This window comes from Cetorhinus maximus, chromosome 6 (genome assembly GCF_964194155.1).
Source record: "Cetorhinus maximus chromosome 6, sCetMax3.hap1.1, whole genome shotgun sequence".
NCBI classification, from domain to species: Eukaryota; Metazoa; Chordata; class Chondrichthyes; order Lamniformes; family Cetorhinidae; genus Cetorhinus; species Cetorhinus maximus.
Window position 1 is genome coordinate 88,146,186 of NC_135884.1, and position 27,058 is coordinate 88,173,243.

Here is a 27,058-nt window from a genome sequence, read left to right on the forward strand (position 1 = left end):
TACAACAGTGGCTAGTTTTCAAAAACAATCAGTGGCCGTGAGGTGCTTCGGGACCTCCTGAGGGCGTGATAAGGTGTTGTAATAAAGAAATTCTTTCTTTAATGCAGTATTGCCCAAGGTTTGAACAGAAAATTGACACAAGCCCTCGTATGCTCTCCTAGTGTTTGAATGATGGAATGATAAGCATTGGCTCAGACCATGGGATCTCGGCTGCAAACAATGAAGCAGGTTTTATTGAAAACAAAGATTAAACAGCAGCAGCAGGATGTTGAAACAGCAGATTGAACTTGTTACAGTGGCCCTGGGATTCTACGAGGTGATCACTCGCCTCCTGAGCTTTAGTAGGCAAGCTGAGCGAGGCCACAGATAAAACATGGGAATGGTTGAAAATGGCTGTGTGCAGTTTTACTGGGTTCCTGCTAAGTTTCATGCCAAAGCTACGGTAAGAAACCTGGAGTAATCCAACAAAATTCGAAAGCCACAATTTCTAACCTATACCTCCTCAAACAAAAATAACAAGACCCCTCACACCCACTTGTTGGGTTGGTCTCCTGTTCTGTTCTGTTATTTTAAGCGCAGATATCAGTTGTAAACCTCCAATAGTCTTTAATGAGCTCATGGTGCGCAATCCCACATGACTACTCAGTCAAATCATACAAGACAATTCCATATTATATGATTATCGTTGAGTTCACGATTCACAGTAGGAACTCGGTTTCACTCTTCACAATTCCAGCATGACTACAGCAATGGTTTACTCAAAACACTTGTACCATTTCTACCTATGATCTCTACATTCCATGCATACCAACACTAAATTAACATACATCAAAAGACATACAATGCAGAGTTCAGATAACATGGAGCCAAGAAGGTACATTCATGTTCTGTCCCAATAATTCAATTACTATGGTTACATGGTCTACTCAAGTTCTTCAATTGTTTTATTACCATAAACAGTGACCAAACCAACACTCAAGGCATGAATGAGCAACCTTCTCTCAATTAGGCCTGCTTCACAAGCACCTCTGCTCAGCAAGACTGAAAGCTGTGTTAACTCATCATCTGCCAACCCCACAAACAATGAGGTACGTGGGCGATATGAACCTACATTCCTACACCACTTAGCAACATTAAACTTGGACCAATGTCCACAATGTTAAATGTACTGAAAGAGGAAAGAAAGACTTGCATTTATTTCGAGCCTCTCACAACCTCCGGCCATCCCAAAACACTTCACAACCAATTAAGTAGTTTTGAAGCATAGTCACTGTCATAATGTAGGAAATACAGCAGCCAATCTATCCCCAACAAGGTCCCACAAACAGTGATGGACTAAATAACCAGAACATCAGTTTTTCCTGTTTTCTGAGTGACAAATGTTTGCCAGGGTACTGGTTTGAACTCCCCTGCTCTTTTCTGAATAGTGCATCAAATCCTTTTTTCTTCACTTCAGAGGGCAGGCAGGACCTCAGTTCAATGTCTCATCCACCTCCAATAGTGCAGTATTCCCTAAGCACTGAACTAGAATGTCAGCCTAGATTATGTGTTCAAGGCTCTGAAGTTTAGGTTAGGTTTCATACACCCACCTCAGTGTCTTTAGCTATTTGCCTGTATCATGATAATTCTAAATTACCTGGAAAAACTCAGCAGGTCTGGCAGCATCGGTGGAGAAGAAATCAGTTGACGTTTCAAGTCCTCATGACCCTTCGGCAGAACTGAGTATAGTTAGGAGAGAGGTGAAATAAGACTCCTAACTATACTCAGTTTTGCCGAAGGGTCGTGAGGACTCGAAACGTCACCTGATTTCTTCTCCACCGATGCTGCCAGACCTGCTGAGTTTGTCCAGGTAATTCTGTTTTTGTTTTGGATTTCCAGCATCCGCAGTAGCTTTTAGCTTTTTGTTTTTATCATGATAATTCTAGTTGAATTGACTACCTGCTGACCAGTCTATACTGCAGAACAGTAGCTTCCGGCTGCTGAGCTGTCTGTCAAGTGAACTTGAAAATATCAGGGTCTTCCCTCTACAAAAACTTATCTCATTGCCTCCACCACCTTTTCTTTGCTATGAGGAGTGAACTGAGGTAAAGAAAATCACATGTATGAGGGAATGAGTTGCATCGAGAGTAATAGATTGCCAAGTTTTGGAACTTTTGACTATTGGCCTTGGAGGAATTTCTGACTAATTTACATCAAGACGAGGCTATTAAGTTAGATTCAGCTCCATACAACACCCTGCTTCTGGGGATGTAAATTAGATCCGGTTGAAATGTCTGTCCAACGTTTTTCCTGTATACCATATCAGCTCAAGGCTGTTCAGACATTCCGATCACATGCACACCTAATCATCATCATCATCATCATCATCGGGGCTTCATTCTTCAGTGGAATAGCTGCCAGCAGGTCACACCTAAGAGAGCGGTAACAAGTTTAATTAGCAACTGAACTGGCCAAACCCCGGGCATGGGAGAACTGGAGAAGGGTCACAGGTCAAGCTTTTGTTTAGCTAAAGATAAGGTGAAATTTAGAGTGGAGACATTCTCTTGGGGAAGAGTCAGAGAGACAGATAGAGGGAGAGAGGTTCCTGTGGTACATGCTGATCAGTTTCAAGAAATGCTAGTTTGTAAAGTGTACTTTGCTCACTCACAGGGATAGTGTGTGGTACTTATGTGATTCAGATGACAATGTATATCCTCAGTTACTGGAAGATAAATATACCAATGAACTTCCGGTTGTAGACTCTGCTCCATGTTTACAGCAAGTAATGTTGTTCATGCTGACGCCTAAGGACAAAAATAATTTAATAAAGGTCCCTAGTCTCTCTGACACACGATGATCTGCCTGCAACCAAGGCAATATGCTCCAGGAAAATATTTATTTTAAACAGGAAGAGGAAAGGAAGCATCGTCTGCAGTGGCAAGAGATGAACTTTAGGCAATGAATCAGATTGGCCAGACATGGGAAGAAACAACAACTGGAAAGATTTCAAAATCCCGTACAAAACCAGAAAATGCTGGAAATACTCAGCAGGTCAGGTAGCATTGGTGGAGACAGAGAAAAACAGAGTTAACGTTTCAGGTCAATGGCCTTTCGTCCCATTACCAACCCCTTTTGCCACTTGCACGAGCACTGTCACCAACAGTGAGAGGGACCTTTGTGACCCCTTGGTCAGTCACTGTCCACCTCAAGTCAGGCAGCCCCCAACTTGGAAGGTGCTGACCTGCCATGATCTATCTGCTTCAGTGGGTGCTTGGAGTTTAGAGTGCCTACTCAACAAGTGGGCGGAATCCATCGGACCAGAAAAGTAACCCAAACAAGCAAAAAAAGAAAGAAGGTGCAAACTCTTTGACTGGCAAGCTGGAAAGTCAGGACCATACGCATGGGACTGTCAGATGACTTGCAGCTGGTCAATAACGTGCAGAAGAGTGTGATTGATATGAAACTTGATGGGCTGAACATCGACATAGCATCCCTACAAGAGACCAGATTCACTGGAAGTGGATCACTGAAAGAAAAACATTACACATTCATCTGGCAGGAGAAGAGTTCAGAGGAACCATGTGAGCAAGGTGTAGGCTTCACTGTAAGGACCTCGCTACTCTCGATGATAGACTCTCCAGAAATGGTTCAGAACATGTTCTCTCCATCCGCCTTTTAACTCAAACAGGGCCAATTAACCCCTGAGTATCTATGCTCCCACACTGTGCTCAACTACAGAGGCATAAGACCAATTCTATGGGGAGCTTGACATGCTATTAGCAGAATCCCTAAGTCAGGACATCTTTACTTACTGGGGGATTTCAACACAAAAGCAGACCATGAGGCATGGCCCCCCTGCCTCAGAAACATGGCCTGGGAATGATAAATGAGAATAAACAGACTACTTGAACTTTGCTGCTACCATAAGCTTTATGTAACTAATACCTTTTTTCAGAACAACCACGTCACAAGGTGTCCTGGAGACATCAAAGATCAGGGCATTGGCACCAGCTGGATCTGACCATCACCGGACATGACTCTCTGAACAACATTCTCAACACATGCAGCTACCACAATACAGGCTGTGATACAGATCACTCCCTGGTGTGCGCCAGGGTGAGGATGCAGCACCTGAAGGTTTTTCATTCAAAGCAGAAATGCCATGCTCATTTAAAGGCAACCATACTGCCTACCAGATAAAAACCAACAGTTCTGTGGCTCAATTGAACAGGCGCTCTCCAGCATTCCCACACAGTGCAGAAGTGAAATGGAGCATATGTCAAGACACCATCTACAATAAACCATCCTCAACATATGGGAAACAAGAGTGGAAAAATGCAACTGGTTTGAGGTTAACATCACTGTAATTGAGCCTATTACTGATTACTAGAGAGATCCGAGCACAAAAACTCTAAATGCACTCACAGCCACTCAAAGTAAAATCCAACTAACTGCTAGGCAGGGTTCCTCAGTGCGGATACTGGTTACAACTCTGCCAGGATATCCAGATGTCCTTGAACATGGAATGTCAGGGGTAGGTATGAAGGCATCAAAAAGGCAACAGGCCCATCAGCAAAGAAAATGGCTCAATTGAAAACAAAGCCAGGGGAGGTCATCACTGACTGCAATAATTACAGTCAACTCCTGCTGTTTGCAACCCCTCTATCATGAATTCGAATCAGTCAGTGTGCTTGCACACTCGATCGCGGTTCGTGGCCCCAAAACTTTACTCATCCGCAATTTAAAATGTTAAACTTCTCACCTAAACATACGTTGGTCCTGAAAGGTTCATAAAACACTGAATTCAGAGGCCATTAAAAGTGCTGCTTATTGTCTTTCCTACATAGAAAGCGCACACTGCGCACGTGCTGCCTCTGCACAAGTGCCGTTTCTAACTGCATGTGGTTTGCTGTGATTTTCAGTACAGGTACAATGTAGCACTTTACTAAAAATGAGTGAGTCAGTGCCAAGCAGAAAACGTCCCAGGAAAGTGATGACACTTGAACCAAAAGACACAATTTTAGATAGACTGAAAAATTGTGCGAGTGTTACCATGCTGGCCAGGGAATACTCAGTGAATGAATCCACAATCAGGTACATTAGACAGTCTGAGGAAAAAGATAAGGGCCAGTGTTTGTGTTTAAATGTAAACCGACGTTGGTTTATAGGTCAGGAAACCCTCGAGATTTCAAAGGCAAAAATAAATCTCATCTGCCAGTCTTTTGGAAGGCTAACAATAATGTTTGTGTTACAGCAGCCGTATTTGAAAACTGGTTTGCCAATTGCTTTCTGCCAGAGGTCCACATTTATCTGAGGGAAAAGAACCTGCCTTTCAAAGCCTTACTAATCCTTAATAATGTACCTGGGCATCCATACTCTCTCGCAGAGAACCATCCAGATGTTGACATTTTGTTTTTACCCCCAAATACGACCTCACTTACCCAACCAATGGACCAGGGAGTCATTGCCTCATTCAAGGCTTACTACACCCAACAAAGTTTCAGCCATATCCTTCATCTTCTGGAAGCAGACCCTTCAACCATAGCTCGTGATTGCTGGAAAGAATTCAACATCCTCATAGCAATAGACATAATTAAGAACTCATGGGATGAGGTTAGAGCTTCAACCATAACTGCCTGCTGGGAAAAAGTTTGGCCTGAGGCTGTGAATGATTTCACAGGGTTCCCCAGTGTGGATACTGAAGTGGCCAGGATTGTTGACTTAGCAAAACAAGTTGGAGGGGAGGGATTTGAAGACATCGCCATAGCTGAAGTGGATGAGTTGCTTCAATCTTATCAAGAGGAACTCTCTACGGAAGAATTGGTTGAAATGATACAAGCGTGGAAAGAAGCATCGCCTTTTGTAGACCGATTGACACAGCTATTGCTCCTTATCGAGAACTTTACAAAGTTGAACAATAGAAGGCGAAGCAGTCAACAATAACATCGTTCTTTTCATCCACATCATCCACATCAATGCCTGCATCAGCCACGTCACCCATTCCCTCTACCTCCACCCTCAAATAAAGTATAGTACCTGTACTATACAGTAATGCAATGTAATTTGTAATTTGTACAGTTCTATAATTGACAAGTTATACATTGTTCTTCTTTTCTTGCATTTCCAAACAATTTCTGCAATAAAATTGTCTCGAATTTACTCAAAACATTGTTTTTATTGCTTTTTTGCCCTTAGAAATGTCAGATTTGGGGAAGGCTGGAACCTATCTAATTCACTCCCAACATAAAGTATGTTCGCCGTTCGTGATTTCACCTTGCGTGAAATTTTGCAGGAATGGAACCCCAGCGAATGGCAGGACTTTACTGTAGTTGAAGAGCTGGGTGAAACACTATCTTGACTTGTACTCAAAGAGGAACACTGTGACTGAGGAAGCTCTAGACACCAAAGAAAGCCTGCTTGTCTTGGCAGAGCTGGAGATTGAACCCATGGTGGTGGAGCTTAGCAAACTCCATTATTGACCCACTTGCCATGGGCAAAGCTCCAGGTGCTGATGCTATACCGCCTGAACTCATGAAGCATGGGAAACCGGCACTCCTGGAGCATCTGCATGAACTTCGCTGTTTGCTGGAGGGAGGGGGCAGTGCCCCAGGATGTGTGTGAAGTGAAGATTGTGACCCTGTACAAGAACGAGGGAGACTGCAGCGATTGCAACAACTATTGAGATATCTCCCTGCTGAGCATAATGGGAAAAGTATTTGCCCATGTTGCCCTTGGCAGACTGCAGATCCTAGCTGAATGCATCTATCCCGAATCCCAGTGTGGTTTCAGAACTGGAAGATCTACAATTGACATGATTTTCTCAGTTTGGCAGCAGCAAGAGAAATGCCGTGAACAGAGACCACTATATATTGTCTTCATCAACCTCACCAAGGCATTTGACCATGTGAGCAGAGGTGATCTATTGAAGCTGCTGGAGAAAATTGGCTGCCCACTGAAGCTGCTCAATGTGATCTCCTCTTTCCATGATAAGATGATCGGCAAGGTCAACTATGACAGGGCAACATCAGAGCCCTCTGAGAGCCACAGTGGGGTCAAACAGAGTTGTGTTTTGGCACTGACACTCTTTAACATATTCTTCTCTTTGCTGCTAACCATATGCCCTTAGGTCATTGGCAGAGGGTGTCTACTTACATAGCAGAACTGACGGACAGCTGTTCCACCTTGCTCACCTGGTATCCAAGACAAAGATGTGCCAAGTCCTCAGCAGAGAGTTGCTCTATGCTAATGATGCTGCATTAACATTCTATACTGAGGAGCACTTTCAGCAGCAAATGGACAGGTTCTCTCACACCTGTAAAGAGTTTGGTTTGACCATCAGCAAGACAAATGTCATGGTCCAGAATGTTGCCATACTGCCATCTATCAGCATTGACAATGCGACACTGGAGGATGTTGATAGTTTCACATGTTTAGACACCACAATCACCAGCAATCTGTCACTTGATGCTGAAATCAACACACACATTGCAAAATCTGCAGCTGTTATGTCCAAGCTGAGTAAGAGAGTGTGGAACAACAGCAACCTGGCTGAGAATACCAAACTGTGAGTCTACCAGGCCAGTGTCCTCAGCGCACTCCTCTGCAGTGATAAGACCTGGATAACATACTCTAGACAGGAGAAAAGGCTGAACAGTTTCTAGCTTCTCTGTCTCAGACAAATCGTCGGCATCTCTTGGCAGGACAACGTCACCAACTCAGAGGTCCTGGAGTGTGCTAATTCTATCAGCATACACTCTGCTGTGCCAATGATGTCTATGCTGGTTCGGCCACATTCATTGGATGGATGATGGCTGTGTACCAAAAGACTTTCTGTGTGGTGAATTGGCCACTGGCTCACAACCTCCTGGATGTCCATACCTCTGCTACAAGGACATTTGCAAAAGAGATATTCAGAGGGGAACATTGATACTGACAACTGGGAGCCAGGCGCTGATGGCCATGACCTCTGGAGGCTGACTGTTTGGAAGGGCATTGGAAGAGGTGAGCAGAAACAAAAAGCTCAGCTGGCCAAGGAGGGGGTCCAGTGGGAACAAGAGGCCAGCGAATTGTGCAACTTCTCAGCCCATTGTCTTCCTCTGCAGCAAATGTAGCAGAGACAGCCATGTCAGAGTGGGGCTCCTGAGCCACACCAGGCAATGTTTAGCAAAGCGCTGACCACACAGCGCAAACCATTATCTTACAAGACAGAAGGCTGCCACCAATCTTCCCTTTTGGAATTTAATCTCTCCTGTATTCCACCCCATCACAGGCCTTCCCTTTTGTTCTCTCCTCCCCTCACCCTCTGGCCTGCCTCTGTATTTGCTTGAAACCTCTCAAATCTCTAACGTTTTTCAGTTCTGATGAAAGGTCACAACCTGAAACGTTAACTCTGTTTCTCTCCCCACAGATGCCACCAGACCTGATGAGTATGTCGAGCATTTTCTATTTTTATTTCAGATTTCCAGCATGCACAGTCGTTTGCTTCTGTGGAATCCTGTCACCTGGCTGCATAGGTGGAACCATGAAGGGGAGGCCTGCCCGTACCCTGCAATTTAACCCGACATGAAATATGTCCTACTCTCAGAAAGGTAATGATGGAATTGCCATTCATCACCATGGGCGGGATTTTCCGGCCCCGCCCGCTGCCTGGATCGTCCGATCCTGCCAAAAGTCAATGGGCTTTTGGCTGGGCCACCAAATCTCCCACCATTCTGCCATGATGGGGTCAGGAAATCCCAGCCCGTGACTTTAGTTATGCACAGTTAATGAAGGTTATGTAAAAAGTTAAGTAAACAACAAACCAATTTTCAGGGTTGTTGCGATGACTAACTATTGACCGAAACAAGCTCCAATACTCCTGTCATAGGCAGCAGGAGATCCACTTCACTCCACCTTTCACAGCAATCCACCCACAAATGACAGCCATGGTGATTGGTCAATAACACTATTTGCGTCCTCCTTCCATATGCACAAGCATTGTAAAAAGATGCCAGTGCTGTAATATATTCTATGTTCCGGCTTTTTTTCCAAACAGCCCCTGGTTAAGGCTTTTGAAATCACTCTCTCAAATCTGTTTTTCTGAATGGCCACTCTACTCTTTGCTTCATTGTGAAGTCATTTGCTGGGTGGGTCAGATTTAGTCCGGTTATTTCTCACTGAGTCCATTACTTCTGCCTTCCCCATGCTGGTTATCCTTCTAGGGTAAGAAGACAGGAACAAGACTTGTGAGTCCTGCAGCCAGTTGACAAGGCAGTGTCAGTCTGGTCCGTGACTGTGGGAATGTAACTGAGCCCAGTTTGCTGTCTCTCACAGAAGGTGCACAGAGATGGCGAATGGGACTCTCCTATTTCAGTACTCCATTCTTTCAGGCTCCAATGGCCTGAAAGCATCATGCCATTTAGTTAGTAATAGGCATCAATATCTGTCCTTTAAAGTATCAGCTGTGGTTCAGTGGTTGGCATTCTCATCCCTGAATCAGAAAGTTGAGAGTTCAAATCCCACAAGAACAAAATCTAGTAATGCTCCAGGGGGAGTGCTGCAGTGTCAGAGGTGTTGTCTTTTGGAGGAGACCTTAAACCTGTCCTCTCAGCTGGAAGTAAATATCCCATGGCACTATTTTGTAGGAGAGCAGGGAAATTACCCAGTGTCCTAGCCAATATATATCCTCCGCAGCCTTGGGCAGTGGGACTGCTCCTTTGAATTCACCCCCATCAGAGGAAAACTGTGTGCATAGTATGCCTTTTAACATGGGAATTAATTAGACAGGGACATGGATATTGTAAACAATCTAGACTACAGGCCTCTTACCTGAGAACACTTGCTGTAGATTGTGTACTGCAGTGGCCAACTGGACATGCTCAGAAACCAGGCTGCTCAGCTGCCCCAAGCCTTCAAACCCGTTGACTTTGCTCTTCCAGTCTTCACGGACATCAACCAGTGTGTGGCGTACTGCTCTGACATCATCGAGAGACGCCCTTAACTGTCCAAGGCCTGTTCCAACCCCTTCCAGATAGGACTGAACAGCAGACTGCAGAGAGAGAAAGAAACTTTGACCTCATTCTTCATTTAGACTTTAAGATGGAACAGTTGAAGGATTCCACTCCTGCTAGAAATCAATGTCCAATGTTAGTACATCACAGACTGTACTCAACCAGCTGAGCTACCTCATGAACAAATAGAGAAGAATGTTTAAATATGGAAATGTAAGAAGTAATTGCAGCCTAAACTATGTGCACTCTCAGGCCATGTGGCATCCACACATAAAGCCCCTCCCCAATGTCATTGATTCTTACAACACACAAGGAGGCCATTCTACCCATCATTTCTATTTTGGTTCTTTAAAAGAGCTATGCAATGAGTCCCACTCCCCTGCTCTTTCCTCATAATCCTGCAAATGTTTATTTTTCAAGCATATATATCCAATTCTCCTTTGAAAGTTACTATTGAATCTTTTGCAGTGTATTCCAGATCATAACAACTTTCTCCGTTAAAAAAAACTCTTCTTCTCCAGCCTCTGCCAATTATACCAAGCCTGTGCCCTGTGGTTACTGACCCTCCTGCCAGAGGAAACAGCCTCTCATTACCTCCTCTGCCTAAAACCCTCATAATGTTGAGCACCACTATTAAGTTTTTCCTTAACCTTCTCTGCTTTAAGGTGAACAATCACAGCTTCTGCAGTCTCTCCACATAACTGAACTCCCTCATTCCATTATAGTAAATCTCCTCTGCACCCTGTCCAAGGCCTTGACATCCTTCCTAAAGTCTTGAGAGTCCTATTCATAGAGGTTGGATTGACATCAACAGGAATAGTCCAATGTCAGCTAATTACAGCAAGTGTCTGGATTCCTGGTTTATAAACATAGTTAACTAGTGACTAGTTTCAGAGATGGCTTGAGGGGCTGAATGGCCTACTCCTGTTCCTAATTCATATGTTTGTATGTTGACATTGTGGCGATTTGGATTCATCTTTCCATTGTATAGCTAGGAGATGCGGGATGTGGATGGCTGAAACACCCTTCCTGTGGAAATTTTTTAAATGACTTATTTTTGCAGAATAGATTTATCTTATTAATGACATTTGAAAACTTGCATTCCTGATCCCTGGATATTGTAGCTGCATGATTGGCAGTAAACAAGGTCAAAGGTTGGAGATCACAGTGTGAGAGCACAGACCCAGCATTCCTCAAGCTGACCTCTCTGTACTGTGAAGGTCTGAATATCTCCATAGCCATGGAGTTTTCAGGCCAGCTTCTTCCTCTCCATACACCAGAAGGACTAAAGCAATCATATAATAACTGCAGGGCATTGGGATTTCTCTCTTAATTGGAGTATTAACACTTCTATAAAACAATTATCTATTCTTCTCCCAAAGGCACTGATTCCTCATTGGGCTGCAGTACTTGGCCCAAATTTCATTCTTAACAGTCAAAGCAGAATCATGCCTTTGTGCCTGTCCTTGGGAGAGTTGAAAAGCAATTTACCAAAATGGCTCCAGGGATGGGTGGGTGGGGGGAGGGAACAGCAGGTGGGTTTAGTTACAAGATTAGGTTGGATAAGCTGGGCTTGTTCTCCTTAAAGCAAAGGAAATTGAGAAGAGATTTGATGGAGGTGTACAAGATTATGACAGGTTTGGACAAGATAGTCAAGGAAAAACTGTTCCCATTGGCTGATGGTAAGGACTAGGGAACACAGATTTAAAGTTTTGGGCAAGAGATATAGAGGGGATGTGAGGAAGAGGTTTTTTGCTCAGCGAGTGGACATGACTGGAACTCATTGCCCACGCGGGTGGCAGAAGCAGAAACAATCAATGATTTCAAAAGGAAATGAGATGGGCACTTGAAGGAAATAAACTTGCAGGGTTACAGAGATCAAGTGGGGGAATGGGACTAACTGGATTGCTTTGCACAGAGCCTGCATAGATTCAATGCATCAAATGGCCTTCTGCACTGTAAATGACTCTGTGCACTTTCCATTAGGACAACAAGTGGGAGCTGAAATCTTGCCCCATGTTCCCTGTCCCTGACCCAGGCTTGCTGAGCCCCATTACCATATTGGATGAGATCAGCTAATTGACACAAGGAAGGGATTGGACTCGAGACCTCCCTGAGCTGCAATGTTCAGCCAACATTCAGGGAGCTTGGGTGGCTTATTACTCAGGTGGGACTGAAGATAACAGGAGTACTTGACTTGTTGTTCACTGTGAAATATTCATTTTTTCACATGTTTTCATTGTTTGCCACTAGTGAGCCTTCATGAGTGAGCTTAGGTATTGGGGGTGTTCTCAAGCTATTTGTTCATTGGGGCATCACAGCCTAGTCCAATCCTGTCCTCAGTTAATTTCCAGACACACACACGCTCACACTTACTCTCTCACACTCACACACACACACACACACACACACTTTCCAACCAGGGTCACAGGACCAGGACTGGAATCCACTTAAGATCAAAAAATAACTATTCTTTAATTTGGAAGAAGGAAAAGTAAGGAAGCATAAGGTGAATGTTTTGGAAATAAACACGGAATTGAAGAGATGGATGTGCTTTGATGATCTTCAGGGTAAGGAACAAACAGATTCTAAAGCTGAGATCACAAGCTAAGCTTAGCACAAAGGTTAAATCCTCATACTTGCAGTCAGCAAGATAGATTTCACTGTCAACGCATTCAGCAAACAATGACTCTTTGAAATAGTCAGAATGGGATCATTTCCCAAGTTGTCAGAGTTAGGGAATGACTTTTCGGAAGCACAGCCTGGATTCCGAAGGTTGGGATGAGTTGGACATTAGCTAATACTCCACTCTCTCACTGTTCTATTACACACTTACCTTTAATCTGGATTGAACAGAGGATGTTCTTTGTGTCTCCCTCTTGCGATACTGGCCCAGTCTCTCCAGTTGATCTGGGTGGTAAAAGATTCCTGAGGCCCATTTTAATGCAGCTCCTCGGGCTAGCTTTTCAGCTTTCTCAAACTCTGGCCACATAGCATCTGAAAAATCAGAGCGGACAGCAGTTTCAAAAATGTCCTTCCTTTCTAAGCATAGAAATATCGCTTTTAGATTTGAAATACCCTAATGATTATTCTGATTAGCTGGAACCAGCAGACAGAACAAGTCATTCTTTCTTGCAAAAGCAGAACAAATATATCGTCAGCCTCCAAGGTCACCAAAAGCCAAGCGGTATTGTAAAGTTCAGTCAGTACTCCATTGTACCAAGTGCTCAGAACCTAATGCACCAAAAATATAACAATGTGAAGTAACCAAAGGACAATTGTGTAATCTTCCTTAAACCTCTATACAGCTTGGGACCCTTAAGTTTCATTAGCTAATTCTATTTTGATATTTTCCCTTTTATATGTCCAGCACTATGATCAAAAGCGATACCTACTCACCTACCACCTGATGGCCCATGCTCAATTTGGCTTCCACCAGAACTACTGAACTTTAAAGCCCATTTCAACTTGATCTAGGACAGTGTTTCCCAAAGTGTTTCCTGGTGTGACCCCATTTTAATGCCTCCAACTTTGTGCAACCGCAGAGAGATAATTTGGAGTTGGGGGAGAGCACAAGAGCTGATGAGTGGGAAGGCTTCAGTTGTTGAGCAAGGCATTGGGGGCTTTAGCTCTTGACTGGGGAGAGAGGGGCATGGGGGAAGAGGAGTGTTGTGCATGGGGGAGTTGACAAAAAGACAGGCTTTCTCAAAAATAACACCAAGACCGACTGTTACAACCAGGTGAGAAGGGGTGAATTGGCTCCTCTCTATTCAGCCTTCCTGGGTGGTGTCACACACACACAGACACACAAACACACACAGAGCTAAGTGTCCTTTGATCGTCCTTGAGGTGTAGATTTTAACTGTTGTGGCTCATTTAGATTAGCTGCTTTCTTGGATGCGGTCCGGTGTAGACGATGTTGCAATTATTACGAGATTTTGGTTGCTGGTAGATTTCTGATAGAATTAGCTTCACAAACCAGGTGACACATTGTTCCAAAAGATATTTTATGTGTGTCTGTCTGTGACAGCCATTGTTTCAATATCCAGTACATTGCATTTTTAATGTCTCTTACTTAAACAGTTACACGTTTCGATGTGTGTCTGGATTATAGGAACTGTCTCTCTTTTCATAGCCTGCTGAGTGTAGCGCACTCTCAGTACTGACCCTCTGACAGTGCAGCACTCCCTCAGTACTGACCATCTGACAGTGCAGCGCTTTCTCAGTACTGACCCTCTGACAGTGCAGTGCTCTCTCAGTGCTGACCATCTGACAGTGCAGCACCACCTCAGTACTGACTCGCTGACAGTGCAGCGCGCCCTCAGTACTGACTCTCCGACAATGCAGTGCACCCTCAATACTAACGCTCTGACAGTACAGCACTCCCTCAGCACTGACTCTCTGATCGTGCAGTGCTCCCTCAGTACTGACTCCCCGACAATGTAGTGCTTCCTCAGTACTGACTCTCCCATAGTGCAGTGCTCCCTCAGTACTGACTCTCCATCAATGCAGCACTCCCTCAGTACTGACTCTCCAACAGTGCAGCACTCTTTCAATATTGACTCTCTGACAATACAATGCTCCCTCAGTACTGACTCTGACAGTGCAGCGCTCCCTCAGTACTGACCCTCTGAAAATTCAGCGCATCTTCAGTACTGACTCTCTGACAGTACAGTGCTCTCTCAGTACTGACACTCCAAAACTGCAGCACTCCCTCAGTGCTGAATCTCCAACAGTGCAGTGCTCTTTCAATATTGACTCTCTGACAATGCAATGCTCCCTCAGTACTGACTCTCTGACAGTGCAGCGCTCTTTCAATATTGACTCTCTGACAATGCAATGCTCCCTCAGTACTGACTCTCTGACAGTGCAGCGCTCCCTCAGTACCGACCCTCCGACAGTGCAGCGCTCCCTCAGTACTGACTCCGACTATGCAGCGCTCCCTCAGTACTGACTCCGACTATGCAGCGCTCTCTCAGTACTGACTCCGACAGTGCAGCGCTCCCTCAGTACTGACTCCGACAGTGCAGCGCTCCCTCAGTACTGACTCCGACAGTGCAGCGCTCCCTCAGTACTGACTCACTGACAGTGCAGCGCGCCCTCAGTACTGACTCTGCAACAATGCAGTGCACCCTCAATACTAACGCTCTGACAGTACAGCACTCCCTCAGCACTGACTCTCTGATCGTGCAGTGCTCCCTCAGTACTGACTCCCCGACAATGTAGCGCTCCCTCAGTACTGACTCTCCCACAGTGCAGTGCTCCTCAGTACTGACTCTCCATCAATGCAGCACTCCCTCAGTACTGACTCTCCAACAGTGCAGTGCTCTTTCAATATTGACTCTCTGACAATGCAATGCTCCCTCAGTACTGACTCTCTGACAGTGCAGCTCTCCCTCAGTACTGACCCTCCGACAGTGCAGCGTTCCCTCAGTACTGACCCTCTGAAAATTCCACACATCCTCAGTAGTGACTCTTTGACAGTACAGTGCTCTCTCAGTACTGACGCTCCAAAACTGCAGCGCTCCCTCAGTGCTGACTCGCCGACTGTGCGGTGGTTCCTCAGGACTGACTCTCTGACAGTGCAGTGCTCTTTCAATATTGACTCTCTGACAATGCAATGCTCCCTCAGTACTGACTCTCTGACAGTGCAGCGCTCCCTCAGTACTGACTCCGACAGTGCAGCGCTCCCTCAGTACTGACTCCGACAGTGCAGAGCTCCCTCAGTACTGACTCCAACAGTGCAGCGCTCCCTCATTGCTAACTCTGACAGTGCAGCGCTCCCTCAGTACTGACTCTGACAGTGCAGTGCTCTCTCAGTACTGACTCTCTGACAGTGCAGTGCGCCCTCAGTACTGACTCTCCGACAATGCAGTGCATCCTCAGTACTAACGCTCTGACAGTGCAGCGCTCCTCAGTACTGACTCACTGACAGTGCAGCGCGCCCTCAGTACTGACTCTGCAACAATGCAGTGCACCCTCAATACTAACGCTCTGACAGTACAGCACTCCCTCAGCACTGACTCTCTGACCGTGCAGTGCTCCCTCAGTACTGACTCCCCGACAATGTAGCGCTCCCTCAGTACTGACTCTCCCACAATGCAGTGCTCCCTCAGTACTGACTCTCCATCAATGCAGCACTCCCTCAGTACTGACTCTCCAACAATGCAATGCTCCCTCAGTACTGACTCTCTGACAGTGCAGCTCTCCCTCAGTACTGACCCTCCGACAGTGCAGCGTTCCCTCAGTACTGACCCTCTGAAAATTCCACACATCCTCAGTAGTGACTCTTTGACAGTACAGTGCTCTCTCAGTACTGACGCTCCAAAACTGCAGCGCTCCCTCAGTGCTGACTCGCCGACTGTGCGGTGGTTCCTCAGGACTGACTCTCTGACAGTGCAGTGCTCTTTCAATATTGACTCTCTGACAATGCAATGCTCCCTCAGTACTGACTCTCTGACAGTGCAGCGCTCCCTCAGTACTGACCCTCCGACAGTGCAGCGCTCCCTCAGTACTGAGTCCGACAGTGCAGCGCTTCCTCAGTGCTGACTCTGACAGTGCAGTGCTCCCTCAGTACTGACTCTCTGACAGTGCAGTGCTCCCTCAGTACTGACTCCGACAGTGCAGCGCTCCCTCAGTACTGACTCCGACAGTGCAGCGCTCCCTCAGTACTGACTCCGACAGTGCAGCGCTCCCTCAGTACTGACTCTGACAGTGCAGCGCTCCCTCAGTACTGACTCTGACAGTGCAGCGCTCCCTCAGTTCTGACTCTGACAGTGCAGCGCTCCCTTGGTACCGACTCTCCGATTATGCAGTGCTCCATCAGTATTGGCTTGTCAGCCTACATTTTTTTCCAACAAGTTGCTGGAGTGGCACTGAACCCACAACCTCTGATGCAGAGGTGAGAATGCTATCCACTGAGACACAACTGATGTCTCAAAAAGATAGATCAGAGCATTTTCCAAATGGTGCGATGCTAGGAACTGTGACTGAGCAGAGAGATTTAGGGATCCTATGATGGAAGTGTACGAGATTCTGACAGGTTTAGAGGACATTGAAAAAGAAAAGCTGATTGAGAAGAACTAGGGAACACAGATTTCAGGTTTTGGACATAAGATGCAGTGGGGAATATGAGGAAGATGTTTTTTACATGAGTGCACATGAACTGGACCTCGCTGCCTGCGAGGATAGTGGAAGGGACATTCAATGATTTCAAAAGGAAATTGGGCAGGCACAAGGTAAATAAACTCAGAGTTACAAGGATAGGGTAGGGAAATGGGACTGACTGGATTGCTCTACAGAAAGCAGGCATGGTCTCGATGGGACGAATGAGCTCCTTCCGCTCTATGACTCTTCTGTATTATGTGATCTTTAACCAAGCAAACAGACAAGGCCATGATTTAGTGCTTTGTCTGAATGATGGATACTTCTGGCAATGCAGCAGTCCCTCAGTATGTGTCATCCTTGATGGGACATATATTAGGTGCTCAAGGCCTGATGTTAGTGCCACAATCTTCCAGAGGTGAAAGTCCAGCTGGGACAGGCTAAGATGTAGAGATCTCTGCCATGCGATTCCCCAGAGGGAGCAATGTCCTTTGGCCTGATATCAGGCTGAGTTAAAGTGTGCATTTATGTAAACATTTTAACAACTTTGGGAGGCCTAGGTCTTGAATGATAAAACATCTGAAGATTTAATTTGAAATAGCAAACAAAAACCTTTAAGAGCTATAAGAACAATAGATTACAATCAGTAGAGAGGAAATCATATCTGATTTTTCAAAACCCAGTTTAAAAATAATTCTGACTAACTCAACATCCTCTCATTTTTCTCTTTTTTTGTGTGTGTGAATCTGACATGTTTCTTTTATTTTCCCTATAATTATTTCTCTCTAGTTTCCTCCCTTCCTGAAGGCGCTGACTCATTTCTCTCACTGTATTAAACCAACGTGAAGGGTCAAGGCCCTTAGAGCAGGGCGAAGCAGGCAAGGTGGAGAGGGATGGGGTAGAGGGTGAGACCAATCCAGAAGAGGTGGCCAGATGACACCAAGCTTGAATTTCAAAGTCGTAGGAAAACTGATGACCATTTATAATGTGTTAGCTCAAACAGTGCCGCAGACTATTTGGCCACGGAGGGCACCCCAACAAAGCCTGGTATCCACTTGCCAGGAGATATCTGGTGCAGGAACCTTGGCTGAGTTTCCCCTCTCTAACTCAGGGTAATGAGGTTAATTGTTACCCCCTCCCTCCCCGACCTGATGACACAAGCCAAGGCTCAGCACAGGTTAGAGCATCAAAATGTCCCTGTGTGGCTCAGTAGTCCACTGACTACCAAAGCCATTGAGTGAGGGGGATGGGAACCTCATGTCACAGGCTGTCTGATGTCCATTCCACAGATCCAAGCTCACAGCAGACACGTGGCTGTTGGTACATAATCAAAGCATTCAGCCTTGTTTCCTGTTGCTCTGTAATCTGACTGAAGTTGTAACAGTGACAGCCATATGATATGTCATCTGAGGAGGCGGGTGGGGGAGGGGACTGGAGAAGAATGAACAGGCCCCATTCAACAATGGGAGAACTTGATAGAGAGACACACCAGGAAACAATGTTACCACCAAGTGGAGGTCAATGCAAAGAGTGCAAGGAGGTTGGCTCTCCTTCCTCTCGTCCAAAAAAGTCTATGGGCCACAAACTGGAATAATATTCTGTCATGTGGGATTCTATTTCACTGAGATTCACTCCTCACACTGCTGACCATTCTGGGTGACGGTGGGAGGGTGAGTGATGGGTTCATTGCTGCTGGCCAATCTCCACACTGCAGCCGAATGACCACTATTTTCAAGTGAATTTAGTAAATGGTTGTCAGTAGGCTATCCAACTATAGGGGGCATCGTAGCCATGCCCATTCCCTCACTCCACTCAATTCTGATCAAGTACATGCACGGTCACACTTTCCAGAAAGAGTCAGCCACATAATGGCTGGAATCCCTGTTCTAACAACACCCCATTGCCCAAATAGGGAGGCCCAGAGATATAAGGAGCAGCACCCTGAGAAGATGGTTGTGAACTGCTGCAGTCCGTGTGGTGTGGGTACACCCACAATGCTGTTAGGGAGGGAGCTCCAGGGTTTTGACCCAGCGACAGCGAAGGAACGGCGATATATTTCCAAGTCAGGATAGTGTATGACTTGGAGGGGAACATGCAGGTGGTAGTGTTCCCATGTGTCTGCTGCCCTTGTCCTCCTAGGTGGTAGAAGTCGTTGGTTTGGAAGGTGCTACTGAAGGAGCCTTGGTGAGTTGTTGCAGCGCATCTTGTAAATGGTACACACTGCTGCCACTGTGTATCGGTGGTGGAAGGAGTGAATGTCTAAGGTGGTGAATGGGGTGCCAATCAAGCAGCCTGCTTTATCCTGTATGGTGTCAAGCTTCTTGAGTGTCATTGGAGCTGCACTCATTCAATCAGATGGGGAGTAGATTTTCATTTTTAGGTAGAATCTGGTGTGCATTTAAACCCTAAGTACACAGAACTGTCCATTCTCAATCCCTGTGAAATAGGAGGAATATTGATTGGGGTTCGTTCATTCATGGTTTAATCCCAAAGGATGCCAAGTAGAAATAGGTGACTCAAGGATTGCTGTGCATGGTGCACTGTCCTTCTTCCGTGACTTAGAATGTTCCCAATCCTGGACTCTAATGCACGAGAAACCACCATTGCCAATGTGGGCTGCAGACATTGGTTGTCCTTAGCACTGCCCCCATATCTGTTTTCTACAACAGAAAGGGTTTGAGGCACGGCGAGTTCTTTGGAAACCAATGAAGGAGAGGGTCAAATATTAAGAATGACCCTTCAGGATCATGGGCTGCAGCGGTTCAAGAAAGCAGCTCACCACCACCTTCTCAAGGGCAATTAGGGATGGGCAATAAATGCTAGACTAGCCAGCGAAGCCCACATCCTGTGAATGAATAAAAACAAAGGAAGAACAGTGCTCCTCGGGGGAACAATATTCTTACTAGGCTGAAGTGAGAGGGCCCCTTTTGAGATTCCCAATCTAGTCGAGCTCTGAAAATCAGGATTGCTACTTGGGCTCAAAGTGCTTCTGGGTTTTGCATTGGCGCAAGGGTTGCCAACCTTCCAGGATTGTCTTGGAGCTTCCAGGAATTAAGATCGATCTCCTGGACACTGGTAATTCTGGGAGAAAAATGGTGTTTAAAAAAACTTTTGAACACTTTCATTTAGCAGTTATAAAAAGTATTGGAGATGGGAATAAGTTGTTTTCATTGGGGGGGCAAATAGAGACCGGGGGAGAATTTACCCCTCGTCGGGCAGGCACGGCAGACAGGCCTGGGAATAGCCATGAGACCGAACGCCGCCTGCGATCAGACTCCAACCGCAATTTCGCGCTGGCTGGCCAAGTAACGGCCAGCCAGCGTGAAAGGTGTGCTAGGAGCCTCAGCGCTGCCGGGGTGGGGGCAGCAGGAGCAAGAGTGCTGAAGTGTGCACATGTGTGGGGCAGCGTGCACAGAGCCACAGTGTCCAGGAGATCAACCTTAATTCCTGGAAGCTCCAGGGCAATCCTGGAGGGTTGGCAACCCTTGCGCCATTACATAAACTTTTTACATATGATATAAACATGTCTCCACATGTGACTCAGTCACATGAAGAGGGACATGTAAAAAAGGGTGTTAAAATTTTTCTTTTAGTAATTGTTGGAAACCTCATCCTGCCCATGGATGACGTTTCGTTAAAAATGCAAAGGCCACCTGGCCTATTTGCCTGCCCACCAACCGAACGGTTAAGCGGGCAGTGAAAAATGCAACTTAATTAATTACTTAAGGGCCTTAATAGGCCTCTTAATTGTCGGTGGGCGCACTGCCACCTCTCGCATGCACCCGCTGACCGAAAGATCGCAAGGGTGTGCAATGACTTTGGGACGCTCGCCCAACGTCATCGCTCACTATTTCACTCCCTTTCGAGGTGGGAGCGCGCCCGCCCATGGGACAAAAATTTCTGCCCCAGAGTCTTGTTATGAAACTTCTAGGACATGTCCAAACAGAGTTAATAACGCCAATTGGTGCTCTATGTGAGTCACGCGTACAATTATTTGTAAAGGGAAGGTCATGCCTGACAAACATGATTGAATTTTTTTTTTTGAGAGGTAACTAATGTGGTGGAGAGGGGAATATCTATGTATGTTATTTATGTTACTTCCAGAAGGCATTTGATAAACTCCCTCATAAAAGAATGTCAGGTAAATTTGATGCTCATGGAATTGAAGGCAAATTATTTACCTGCTTAGGAAATTGGCTGAGTGGAAAGAGCAGAGAGTAGATATAGAGGGCAAATACTCTAATTACTAGGGTGTGACTAGTGGCGACACACAAAGATCTGTTTTGGGGCCTCAACTATTCATTGTGTTCATTAACGACTTAGATGATGGGATAGAAAGCCACGTATCCAAATTTGCTGATGACACATAGGCTGCATTATTAGCATGGTAGGTGGAAGTGTAAAATTACAAGGGTGTATTGATAGATTAAGTGAATGTGGAAAACTGTGGCAAATGGATTTTAATGTAGGTAATGTAGGAGATCATCCACTTTGGACCTAAAAATGACAGAACTGGTGAATAGAAACAGTGGAGGTCCAAACAGACTTGGGGGACTAAATGTCATGAACAGAAAATAATCAGAAATGCTAATGGAATGCTGGTCTTTATATTTCAAGGACTAGAATACACGGGAGGTGGAAGTCATCCTTCAGCTATACAAAGCCCTGTTTAGACCATACATGGAGTTACTGTGAGCAGCTCTGGGTACCACACCTTCAGAAGGATACATTGGCTTTGAAGGGAGCGTAGCATAGAATGATACCTGGACTCCAAAGATTAAGCTACAAGGAGAGATTAAACAAACTAAGGTCGTTATTCCTTGAATTTAGAAGGTTAAGGGTTGACTTGATTTAAGTTTTCAAGGTGTTAAGGGGAGATGGGGTAGACAGAGAGAAACTATTTCCACTTATTGGGAGTCTAGGACTAGGAGGTATAGTCTACAAATTAGAGCCAGAGCTCTCAGGAGTGAAGTTAAGAAACGCTTCTTCACACAAAGGATGGTAGAAGCTTGGACTCTCTTCTGCAAATGGCAATTGATGTTGGATCAATTATTAAATTGAACATGGAGACAGATTAATACCAAAGAAATTATCAGATACTGGACAAAGGCCTGTGTATGGTGCTAGGTTGTGATTCAGCTATTGAATGATGGAATAGGCTCGAGGGGCCAAATAACCTCTTTCTGTTTTTCTGTTCCTATAGACCTCAGACCTGACACCATACAATACAGCTATGAGCTGAGTCATAGCTTCAGGTGCCTGTCATCCTGTTATCAGCCCTGTTTGTTCTACAGTTAGGTTCCTACTATAACAAAAATAAAAATACCTGGAAAAACTCAGCAGGTCCGACAGCATCTGTGGAGAGGAACACAGTTAATGTTTTGAGTCCGTATGACTCTTCACCAGAACTAAGGAAAAATAGAAAAGAGGTGAAATATAAGCTGGTTTAAGGGGTGGTGGGACAGGTAGAGCTGGATAGAGGGCCAGTGATAGGTGGAGATAGCCAAAAGATGTCATAGACAAAAGGACAAAGAGGTGTTCAAGGTGGTGATATTATCTAAGGAATGTGCTAATAGATGACATTAAGGGTAGAAAGCAGGACGAGCAAGGTACAGATAGCCCTAGTGGGGATGGGGTGGGGGGAAGGGATCGAAGTAGGCTAACAGGTAGAGATAAAACAATGGATGGAAATACATTTAAGAATAATGGAAATAGGTGGGAAAAGAAAAATCTATATAAATTATTGGAAAAAAGGGGGATCGGAAAGGGGGTGGGGATGGAGGAGAGAGTTCATGATCTAAAATTGTTGAACTCAATATTCAGTCTGGAAGGCTGTAAAGTGCCTAGTCGGAAGATGAGGTGCTGTTCCTCCAGTTTGCGTTGATCTTCACTGGAACAATGCAACAGGCCAAGGACGGACATGTGGGCATGAGAGCAGGGTGGTGTGTTGAAATGGCAAGCGACAGGGAGGTCTGGGTCATTCCCACCCACTTTCCGATCCCCCTTTTTTCCAATAATTTATATAGATTTTTCTTTTCCCACCTATTTCCATTATTTTTAAATGTATTTCCATCCATTGTTTTATCTCTACCTTTTAGCCTATTTCGATCCCTTCCCGCCACCCCAGCCCCACTAGGGCTATCTGTACCTTGCTCGTCCTGCTTTTTACCCTTAATGTCACCTATTAGCACATTCCTTAGATAATATCACCACCTTGAACACCTCTTTGTCCTTTTGTCTATGACATCTTTTGGTTATCTCCACCTATCACTGGCCCTCTATCCAGCTCTACCTATCCCACCACCCCCCCCCCCCCCTTAAACCAGCTTATATTTCACCTCTTTTATATTTTTCTTTAGTTCTGGTGAAGAGTCATACAGACTCAAAATGTTAACTGTGTTCCTCTCCACAGATGCTGTCGGACCTGCTGAGTTTTTCCAGGTATTTTTATTTTTGTTTTGAATTTCCAGCATCCGCAGTTTTTTGCTTTTATCTTAGGTTCCTACTATAGTCCAGTGTAAATGTTTACCCTTGTGATCATTCCCTTGTCCTCAGCCTTCCACCCCAACAGGCTCCACATTCAACAGTGATCCTCTGTCATTACTGATGCCTCCAATGTGATGTCATCGCCAAACACATCCTCCCCTCCTCCCCTCTTTCAGTATTTTGAAGGGACTGTTCCCCCTGTGACACTAGTCCATTCCTCAGTCACCCCCATTACCCATTCTCCTGCCCACCACAACTTCCTATGCAAGAGCAGGAAATGCAATACCTGCCTTTTTACCTCCTCTATTCCCACTGCCCAAGGTCCCAAACACCCCTTCCAGGTGAAACAGCGATTTTACTTATAGTTTAGTATCCTGTTTTCACTGCTCCCGATGCAGAGCTCTCCACACTTGGGAGATCAAACCCAGATTGGATGACCACTTTGCAGAACCCTCCATTCAGTCCATCTGTTCTAGAGGTCTGGAATTTTAATTCTCTGCCCCACTTCCACTCTGACCCCTCTATGCACGGCCTCCAATATTGTTCCAATGAAGCCCAATGAAATCTCAAGGAAAAGTACTTTACAGCCTCCCAGACTCAACATTTATTCAACAATTTCAGATCATAATCACTGATCTCATTCTTTTCTTTTTGTGTTTTTATATTTGGGTGGCAGCTATTGATGATGATTCTGCTATTCCCATTTATACCTCCTCTTGACACATCTTTTGTTTCATTACTTTTTCCATTACCATCTCCTTTGGCCTTGCACCATCACTCCTTTTGTCACTTAATATCGCCTGCCTTTTACTCTATCAAAGACTTTCTTTTCCATTCCTTCCTCCTATACCTGCCTTGCCTACATCTTGAAGTACTCCCAGTTCTGACAAAGGGTTGTCGATCTGAAACATTACCTGTTTCTCTCTCCACAGGGGCTGCCTGACCTGCTGAGTACTTCAAGCATTTTCTGTTTTATTTCAGCTTTGCAGCATCTGCAGTATTTTGCTCTCGTGAATATTGACCCTATTCCTTCCTTGACCTTAGGGCTGAGCTTTGATGTAGCAGATTCACTTCAAATTGGTATTTGATGCTGAAAATATATTGTAGCACAGGAGCTGGTTGGTAATTTAACATGCTCAATGACAGGAGCTGAAGCACAGAGGGTAAGAACACCACAGGTTACATTGAGTTTGGAGACTTCTCAGCAGCAGTGTGAGCAACATCCTGGAATATATTTATAGAAAATGGAGGCTCTGGAACAAACATGCTCACATTACCTTACAATCAGAGGCACCTCATCAATCTTCTGAGCACTCAGCGCTGTCACTTAACAGCAAGCTCCATTATTCATACATCGCAAGATAAAGAAAACACGTTCAGTCCGAGATACACAGACCAGAGTCATTACTTAGTACTCCAAGCATAACCACTGGAATAAACAGATGATTTGCAACCCATTGCAGGCTCCTCCTTCCTCCCACCCTTGTTCCACTTCAGAATTATTTTAACATGTTGCACCACGCTATGTTAGTAAATTATTGTCAGCATCAAGTGGATCCCAGGTCAGGTATAGCATGGGTTAGATCCAAATGCTTGTACCTCTAACCTCCGAACAGAGCCCCACCTACTGCAACCTCTATGGTATTTTTATTTCCTGCATCCTGGGCTGAACTTTTGTGACCTCATGATGGCGGGCTTGCAGGCGGGGTCGGGGTGGGGTGCATGGGATAAAAAGGGGGAGCTGCTTCAGAATGGCTTCCCAATGCATTCCCACTGCCCGAGAAGTTTCCCATGGGTGGACGAGGACCTGAACTGGCTGCCTGCACTACAGAGGTGGGCAACCAATTAAGTCAATTATGGGCAAAGTACCTCAGATTTTTGGCCGCACCAGCATTTTTCTACAGCAGAGCAGCTGCCCACCACAAGCAGAGGCGCTGCCAGCTCAATGGAGGCAGCTTCTCTGCGGCAGGCCGGGTGGTCATTGGAACCGGATGCTTCATGCCCTGAAGGGGGGTCAGTCAGCAGAAAAGGCAACACTTGTGGCCCAAAGGATGCACTCCCACAGGGGTTTTCCCTCTGCTTCAAAGGACCTAACAGCTTTGACCCTAAAAGTTTTACTTTTAAGTGCTGTGTCCGAGGGTGCCTCCATGTTGAGGCCCCTCCACGGTCCCTGACTTGCCCTAGCAGCACCAACCTCTCCCAGAGGCACTGCTGAGGCTTCAAGATTGCTGGTCCTCTGATGGGGCCTGCAGTATCGTGAGTCCACCTGCTGTCTTTAATAGGTCTTTGAAATTGGAGTCCCAATTAGGAGCCTGTCTCTGGGAAGATTACACCGGCGGATGCGCTGACAGTAAGTAAGGGTCCGGGATCCCTATTTGATCTTGATGTTGGGGTCCCAAAGCCCATGAGAAAATCTAATCCCCTGATTCCTTTCTGACATCAATTGGTTTTGGACAATTTAGCACTAGGCCAAGTAGAAACCAAGCTGACATGCACTTCATGTATGATCCTTGCAGAGGCAGTCAGAAGAGAAAAAGTAGAACTTCCATTCTCTGACAAATATGAAAATCCATGTCATTATTTGAGGCGGTTTTCAAAATAGCTGGAGTTTAAATGGACATCGTCTCCCCTTACCAAAATTCAACATTGAGGATTACATATTTTGTCTTTGGGACAAAATCACTATAGCCTGTGAACTTCAGCTAATCAAATGATTGCACTTCAGCCCATCTCATGCCAAATAGGCAAAATTGTGGCTTCAATTGTCTTTGGATGTCAAAGCAAGCAAATGACCAGGGACCTCACTTCATACCTAGGGATAGATTTTCACATTGGTCTGGGTGGTAATCTGGCAGAGTGGATCTGCCATTATTGGAGAACTCGCCTGGTTTTCATTCTACTGATTACAACAGTATGAAAACCAGACGGTTCTGTAAGAGGCAGTTGGTCCAGCCTGCTAAGGCTATGAACATGAAAATCTATCCTCATATCTACTTGAGTGTTAAAAATAGGTTAATAACTCAATGGCCTGAGAAGAAGTCATGCGATCTTCAAAAGTACTTTTCTTAACATCAAGGTAACAGCAGCCATTTAATTGATCAACACCATCATGGTTCTGTTCTATGCTTCACACTGCACCTGCAAGGTGATGAGGCTCAAGAGAACTCTGTAAGGATCCTCTTTCATGTAACTTGGATCAAATACTCCATCAGAAGCAACAGAAAAGAGCTACAAAATTTATAAATTCTGTAAGTCTGCCATTGTGCTTTAAATACCTTGCTATGTTTTACCACTTCAGTGTATTATTCAAACTGTAAATAAATCTGAATTTCTTGTTTTAGCCTGTCTGTATTGTCCTGACAGTGCAGACAAGAAAAGACATGCTGGGCTTCTCACTTTATCTGTGCAGTATGGGTTAAGATTTATAAATTTACACTTCTAGGGCAGAGATTCATCTGCCTAGAGCTGATTTTGGGAATTTGACTGCTGCAATCATTAGG

The 27,058-nt window shown here is 45.3% G+C and overlaps 1 protein-coding gene across 1 annotated transcript in view; it reads right to left on the bottom strand.

Moving 5' to 3' along the window:
- The window catches only part of exoc3l1 (exocyst complex component 3-like 1), a 90,939-nt gene that overhangs the window by 53,747 nt on the left and 10,134 nt on the right, over nucleotides 1-27,058 (bottom strand). Inside the window, exons 2-3 of the mRNA XM_078543985.1 lie at nucleotides 12,805-12,965; nucleotides 9,787-10,006 (exon numbers count right to left, since the gene is read on the bottom strand). Coding sequence (XP_078400111.1) covers nucleotides 9,787-10,006; nucleotides 12,805-12,965 — 381 coding nt within the window. The remainder of the gene's footprint in view (nucleotides 1-9,786; nucleotides 10,007-12,804; nucleotides 12,966-27,058) is intronic.